This window comes from Patagioenas fasciata, chromosome 2 (assembly GCF_037038585.1).
Source record: "Patagioenas fasciata isolate bPatFas1 chromosome 2, bPatFas1.hap1, whole genome shotgun sequence".
NCBI classification, from domain to species: domain Eukaryota; kingdom Metazoa; phylum Chordata; class Aves; order Columbiformes; family Columbidae; genus Patagioenas; species Patagioenas fasciata.
In genome coordinates this window covers 169,328,464-169,335,577 of record NC_092521.1, presented here as the reverse complement: position 1 = coordinate 169,335,577, position 7,114 = coordinate 169,328,464, and the positions used below count along the sequence as shown (strand labels likewise).

The 7,114-nt window shown below is 66.4% G+C and overlaps 1 protein-coding gene across 1 annotated transcript in view; it reads left to right on the top strand.

Annotated features, from left to right (window-relative positions):
- The first annotated feature begins 1,430 nt into the window (after positions 1 to 1,430).
- Positions 1,431 to 7,114, top strand: part of LOC136099095 (SCO-spondin-like) — a 29,306-nt gene continuing 23,622 nt past the window's right edge. The window contains exons 1-17 of the mRNA XM_065833053.2: positions 1,431 to 1,501; positions 1,602 to 1,808; positions 1,908 to 1,990; positions 2,090 to 2,260; positions 2,348 to 2,559; positions 2,810 to 2,912; positions 3,027 to 3,185; positions 3,316 to 3,401; positions 3,509 to 3,631; positions 3,714 to 3,876; positions 4,380 to 4,620; positions 4,840 to 4,978; positions 5,082 to 5,208; positions 5,302 to 5,474; positions 5,597 to 5,818; positions 5,908 to 6,073; positions 6,729 to 6,981. Of these exons, the coding sequence (XP_065689125.1) occupies positions 1,431 to 1,501; positions 1,602 to 1,808; positions 1,908 to 1,990; positions 2,090 to 2,260; positions 2,348 to 2,559; positions 2,810 to 2,912; positions 3,027 to 3,185; positions 3,316 to 3,401; positions 3,509 to 3,631; positions 3,714 to 3,876; positions 4,380 to 4,620; positions 4,840 to 4,978; positions 5,082 to 5,208; positions 5,302 to 5,474; positions 5,597 to 5,818; positions 5,908 to 6,073; positions 6,729 to 6,981 (2,699 nt within the window). The remainder of the gene's footprint in view (positions 1,502 to 1,601; positions 1,809 to 1,907; positions 1,991 to 2,089; positions 2,261 to 2,347; positions 2,560 to 2,809; positions 2,913 to 3,026; positions 3,186 to 3,315; positions 3,402 to 3,508; positions 3,632 to 3,713; positions 3,877 to 4,379; positions 4,621 to 4,839; positions 4,979 to 5,081; positions 5,209 to 5,301; positions 5,475 to 5,596; positions 5,819 to 5,907; positions 6,074 to 6,728; positions 6,982 to 7,114) is intronic.

Here is a 7,114-nt window from a genome sequence, read left to right as displayed (position 1 = left end):
CAACAGCTGCACCATTTTCTCTTAAATGAGTAGATCTATAGGTGCAAATTAATATCTCTGCAATCACACCTCCCTGCTCCCCGCTCCTAAGTAGGTCCGTGCAGCACGGCTGGATGTGCGGACAGACCCTCACCCAAAACAATCGAGGGGTGACCGATGTCTTAAGAACGGGACTGGGGGTGTTAAACAGCATGGACGCTGGAGTTGTAGCAAATCAAATAAGCTCAGGCACAAGTAATGCACACAAATGAGAACAGCCATGGCAATCCCCGCTCTCGGCACTGGGAGCTCACCAACGGCTCTGGTCTGATCTGTTTCCCCAGCGGGAAGCGTTAATGAAAAGGACACCAGCTAATTGCGAAGGCACCCGGTGCAGCCCCAGCTCCCGTCTCTCCTGCCCCAGTTGTGTTTGGGCTCAGCCGTGTGTATGAGCTCCGGTGGCACTGTTGGGAGAGGAGAAGGCAGCACCTTGCCCAGGGTGATTCTGAAGAGAACCTGGGAAAATGCAGCAGAACATGGGAGGGAATTGAGTTCTGGTGGTATCTGGTCACTTGTTCCTATAACCCAACGCACAGCGAAGCCGCCGCTGTTGTTTTGCCACCCGTGGCACTGGGGTCGACGTCACAGCCCAGCTCCTGCACGGGTTCAGTCCCAGGAACTGTGCGCTGGGCGTGAGAATGGGGGTACGGGCTGCAAAAAACAATAAATGGCAACTGGTGCTGTTGATGCATCAACTGGAGGACCAGGTCCCCCGGGCATTCCTTGAGGGGATGAACGGGGCCAGGACGTGGGGGTCACGACACATCCATGTTGGCTGGGGGCACAGCCGGGCTGTATCCTGGTCCATGTGTGCCGGGGGGCCAGAGGGGCAGAGCACTAATCCCTAATCCCAAGATGTGCCGGATGCAGGATGTGGCCCCGCTGGGCAGAGCTGCCTGGGGGACCCCAGGTCCTCCCCCCAGCACAGTCCTGATGGCTTTGCCCTGGAGACGGGACAGTGGGGGGGACCCCCAGCATCTCCCCCCGCCCCAGCTGTGCCCAATCACCAGCCCCACAGATGGCCCTGGGTGTCCAGTCCCACCCCATAAAACCCGCAGCTCTTGCGGGTGAGTGAGGAGAGGGCTGGGGGAGCGGCAGTGCCAGGTAAGAGGTGCCAGAGTGGGGTGCAAGCCCTGTGTTGGGGTGACACCTGTCCTGGGGACTTGCCATGGGGTCTGGGGACAGTCCATGCCTGTGTCCCCCTGTCCCCATCATGTGTCTGGCGTCCCCGCGATCGGGGAGTCCCCGCAGCACCGGAGGGGTGCGGGGACTCCCCGATCGCGGGGACGCCCCCAGGGCTGTGTGGCTGCTCTGCCGGTGACACAGACCACCCTCTGCCAACGTGATTGTCCCAGCTTGGCGTGGCCAGGGGACCGTGTGGCATGGCCGGGATGCCGTGGATGCCAGGCAGGGTCCTGGTGTCCCTGCTGCTCTGGACGGCCGCGGTGGAAGCGGCCACCGGGTGAGTCCTGTGTGGCATCACTGTGCTGGCACCGGGGATGGGACACGGTGCGAGGACGCTGAGGGGGTATCGGTGCCGCGGGTGACGGACCCTGTGGCAGGCGGTGGTGCGAGCGGACGGTGCAGGTGACGGCGGAGGAGGAGGTGACACCACGGCGTGAGGACGCGGTGCCCTGCGCCAGCCTCTACCACTACAGCCTGGCGGGCTGGCGAATCGACCGGGACCGCATGCGCCAGGCTTACGGCGGGGACCATGGTGAGCCCCCCCGTGACGCCGGCTCCAGCACCCCGCTCTGCTACATCTACAAGTGAGTGTCAGGGGGATGTGGTGACACCAGGGGCACCCCCAGCTGTGCCGTGCACCCCTCCGGCACCCACCTGATGCCAGGGCTCCCCCGGCCCTGCAGGCCCCCGGAGATGCAGCCGGTGGTGTGGAACCGCACGGTGCGCGCCTGCTGCCGCGGCTGGACCGGCCCCCACTGCACGGAAGGTAGGGACGGGCACTGGGGCGCGGTGGCACCGCCGGGCACTGAGCCGGCGGGGCAGCCGGTGCTCTCCAGTGGAGATGATTAATGTCTCTCTGCCGCAGGTGAAGGCTCATTGGGGCGCTGCTATGGCACATGGCAGTGCCAGGACACTGCCAGCAGCCGCAACCTCTCCGCCATGAGCTTGGCTGAGTGCTGCCGGCACCCCTGGGGCCACAGCTGGAGGAACGGCTCCACCGCGTCCTGCCTCGCCTGCACCCACCTGCCCCTCACCGGTGGGTCCGGGGCTCCTTGGGGGCTGTGGGGAGGCCCTGGGTGGTTCTCCGGAGCGCGTACTGAGTGACATCGCCTCCCCACCGCAGGAGGGGTGTCCCCACGGCTGTCACCTGCTGCGTCCCTGCAGGGAGCGGCCGCCCGGCACCGCGGCCCCCGGGCCGGCTGCCTCACCTGGGCTGGGTCCCGCTACCGCAGCTTCGACGGGACGCACTTCCACTTCTCTGGAGAGTGCACCTACAGCCTGGCCGCTGCTGCTGATGGCACCTGGGTTGTCTCCATTGCCGCCGGCGATCCCCGGGTACCAGCTTCCCCCGCACTGGGGGCTGCTCATGGGGGGATGAGGGGAGCCTGTCTGAGGACTCTGCTGAGCCCATGGACAGCGGCTCTAGGGGCACAGGGGCCACTGGTCCATCCCCATGGCATGTCACAGCCCCACGGTGTGGGTTGGCATGGCCATGGCGTCCATGGCTGTGAGTGGCCAGAGAGGTGCCGGTGGCGCTGGGACACACCACAGGCTGCTGTCTCCGGCTGACACCGTGCTGTCACAGGCACTGCACATGACCTTCGGGATGGACACAGTGGTGGCCAGGGGCCGAAACCTCTCGGTGAACGGCATGGCGGTGCTGGAGGGACAGCCGTACCTGCACAACGGTGAGCGTGGCGGGATGCTCCGTCCTCCACTGCCACCAACCCTGGGGTTCTGGGTCCCCATCCCATCCCTGTCCTTGTCCCCGTGCCATGCTGAGCCGGCTGTGGTGCCGACAGGGATCAGCGTGGCGTGGCCGGGAGGCGGGGTGGCCGTGGTGAGCGGGCTGGGCGTGCGGGTGACCTCGGACGGGCACCAGGCTGTCACCGTGACGGTTGACGCCGAGCTGTGGGGCAGCACACGGGGGCTCTGCGGCCCCTACAACGACGATCCTACTGGTGAGTGTCACCTCACCAGTGGCGTCCCTGCCATCCCCGCACTTGGGGAGTCGGGCAGGCGCAGTGCAGGGGTGGCCGTGCGGGGGGTGCTGTGTCCCCTCACCTGTCCCAGCCCTCCCTGTGCCTCCAGATGATCTCCTGCAGCCGACTGGGGACGTGGCTGCCTTTGCCGCCAGCTTTGGCAACTCCTGGAAGATCCTGGATGGCGGCTCTGAGGTACAAGGGTAGAGCCAGGCACTGAGGGGCCAGGGCTGCCAACCCCCCTGTCCCGTTGGGGGTCCCTCTGGGGGTGCCCTGGCTCTAAGGGTCCCTCCTGGTCTCAGCCCCCCTGCAGGGACGCGGCAGAACTGGGCCCCAGCTGCACCATGGGCGATCCGGCACGGCAGGTGGCCGAGACCGTGTGTAGGGAGCTGCTGGCCGAGCCATTCCGGCAGTGCCACGGCGAGGTGAGGGGCAGCCGGTGCCATGTGGGGCTCGGGGTGCCGGGGGTGCCGGTCCCGCTGCCCTCACCCACCGCCCCTGTGCCAGGTCGACCCCAGTGGCTTTTACGCTGCGTGCCTGGAGCTGCTGTGCCGGGACGGTGACACCGGGCTGGCGCCACCCCCTGCTGCATGCGACACCTTCGCTGCCTACGCACGGGACTGTGCCCAGCACCAAACCTACATTGACTGGCGCCGGCCGGGCTTCTGCGGTAGGGACCTGGGGGGCTCCAGCACAGAGCCCCTTACTGCTACTCCCTGTCCCCCCCAGCCGCTGTTCCCTGTCCCCCCCAACTGCTGCTCCATGTCCCCTCGGTGCTGGCAGCTCCCGCTGCGTTGTGCGCCCCAATGGTTTGTGCCTGCACCCCTCATTTACTTGTGCATGCGCCCATCACTCCTGTGCACCCCGAAGGCTTTTGGGTGCACCCTCAGTTGTGCACACCCCTGTGTGTGCACTCATCAGTCCTGTGCACCCCAAAGTTTTCTGTGTGCACCTTTTTGTCATGTGCACCCCAAAGGTTTGTACATAGACCCTCAGTCTCATACGCCCCTCACTTAGGTGCACCCCACGTGCTTCTGCATGCATCTGTTGGCTGTGTGCACCCCAAGGATTTCTGCTTGCGCCCCTTGGTCACGTGCACCCCAAAGGCCTGGGTGTGCACCCCTCAGCGGGTGCTGTGCCCACCGGTGCTGAGTGCGGCTTCTGTCCTGGCAGAGCGGGCGTGCGGCGTGGGACAGCGGTTCTCGGACTGCGTGTCCTCCTGCCCCGCCAGCTGCGCGGCCGTGGGCAGCGCCGAGGACGGGCCGTGCCACCAGGACTGCGCCGGTGGCTGCGAGTGTGCGCCGGGGCTCTATGAGGATGGGGGGCTCTGTGTCCCCCCAAGCGCCTGCCCTTGCCACCACCATCACCAGCGCTACGCTCCGGGCCAGACCATCCGCCAGCGCTGCAACCAGTGGTGAGCGGCGCCAGCGTGCGGGGGCCTGATCCTGTGCCGCTGGACTGGGGTCCCTGCGCCCACCAGGGCTGAACCCTACAGATGGGCATGACATCCATCATGTCCTGGGTTTTGGGGTGGGGGGCAAGTGCCTGTGGATCCGCGCCTGGCATGCTGGGAGGAGCAGTGGCTGTGGTGTCCCCTGCTCGGTGAGCCCAGGGTCCCCTCCTGTGCCCACAGCACGTGCCAGGGCGGGCACTGGCTCTGCAGCCAGGACCGGTGCCCGGGGGAGTGCACGGTGCTGGGGGGCCGCCACTACATCACCTTCGACCACCGGCGCTTCTCCTTCCTGGGCGCCTGTGCCTACACCCTGGTGCAGGTGGGTGGCAGCTGCAGAGACCAGGACAGTGGGGACCCGTCCTGGGGGGACTCTGCCCTGGTGGACCCCAGTGCAGGGGGTCAGCGGGGTCTCTGCCCCACAGGACTTTGTGGAGGGGCAGCTGCTGATCACAATGGAGCACGAGGCTTGTGATGGCCACCAGCCCCTTGGCTGCCTCCGGTCCCTCTCCGTCAGCACCCGCCAGACCTCCGCCCGCCTCCGTGGCACAGGTGACCCGAGGGACTGTCCCTGCGCCCCAGGGGGTGGTGGTGGGTGCCAGCCTGGTGGTCATGCCCTGATGTCCCCCTGCTCTCCTGGTGCAGGCGAGGTGATGGTGGACGAGCGGGAGGTGACGCTGCCCTTCACTAGCGCGGACCTGAATGTTCGCCAGGCATCCTCCTCCTTCCTGCTGCTCCAGACCTTCGGGGCCCACGTCCTATGGGGCCTGGAGACACCCACTGCCTACATCACCCTCCAGCCTGCCTTCGCCAACAGGGTGAGCCTGGTCCCTGGCTGTGCCACGCTGCCGTGGTGGTGCCTGGTGGCAGATCCAGGCTGGGATGCGGCTGTGCAGGCCCAGGGGGGTCCATCATGAGTCACACCCCACTGACACGGCAGGTGCGGGGGCTCTGTGGCACCTACAACTGGAACCAGCAGGATGAGTTCACCACCCCGATGGGTGACGTGGAGACCAGCATAACCGCCTTTGCCAACAAGTACCGAGTGTCCAGCAGCTGCCCCGAGCTCAGCCCCTTCCCCCTGGAGCCCTGCGGTGCCTTTGCCGGGCAGCGGGAGCTGGCTGAGGCCGCCTGCGCCGTCCTGCATGGCCCTGCCTTCCAGGTGCCGCGGGGGCCCTGCCCTGGCTGGGCAGCCACGCACCTGGCGCCCGGTGCCAGTGCCATGGTCCAACCTGCCCGTCCTGCCCCCAGCCCTGCCACCAGGTCGTGGAGCTGGAGCCCTTCCTCCAGCTCTGCCTGCGCGATGCCTGCACCTGCCGGGACGGGCAGCGCTGCCTCTGCCCCGCACTGGCTGCCTACGCCCGGCGGTGCGCCCAGGAGGGAGCCGCGCTCGCCTGGAGGAACCAGAGCTTCTGCGGTGCTGGGCAGGATGATGGGATGGGATGGGATGGGATGGGATGGGATGGGATGGGATGGGATGGGATGGGATGGGATGCATTAGGATAGGATGGGATGGGATGGGATGAAGTAGAATGGGATGAGATGGATGAGACAGATGGGATGGATGGATTAGGATGGGTGGATGAAATGGGGTGGGACAGGATGGGGTCAGATGGGGTAGATGGAATGGGATGGATTAGGATGGGATGGAGTAGAATGGGATGAGATGGATGAGACAGATGGGATGGATGGATGAGGATGGGTGGATGAAATGGGGTGGGAAAGGATGGGGTCGGATGGGATATATGGGATGGGATGGATTAGGGTGGGATGGAGTAGAATGGGATGAGATGGATGAGACAGATGGGCTGGATGGATTAGAATGGGTGGATGAAATGGGGTGGGACAGGATGGGGTCAGATAGGATATATGGGATGGGGTGGGATGGATATGGTGGGACAGGGAAGGATGGGACAGGATGAATGTGGTGGGACAGGATAGATGGGATGCATTGGGATGGGGATGTTGCCACCACATGCCTGGGGACAGCAGGGAGGGCCGGGTGCTGGGGTCAGACAGTGGGCCGCGGCAGGGGCCCAGCTTTGGTGACACCCCCACGTCTGTGCCTGCAGCCGGGCCGTGCGCCGGGGGGCAGCTGTACCAGGAGTGCGGCCGTCCCTGCGGCCGGAGCTGCGCGGAGCTGCGCCTGCCGGGGGGCGGCTCCTGCCCCGACCTGGCCGGGCTCTGCGTCCCCGGCTGCCGCTGCCCCGCGGGGCTGGTGCTGGCCGAGGACGGGCAGTGCGTCCTGCCCGGCGCCTGCCCCTGCCAACACGGCGCCCAGCTCCACCCTCCCGGCAGCCGGATCCGCCGCGGCTGCAACGCCTGGTGCGTGGTGCCCAGGGGCACGGCAGGGACCGGGCAGGGGACACGGTGGGTGGCAGGGGCCAGGCAGGACGGGAGATGCTGGTCTGGAGCTGCGGGATGTGGCAATGGTGGGTGACGTCTGATGAAATCCCCC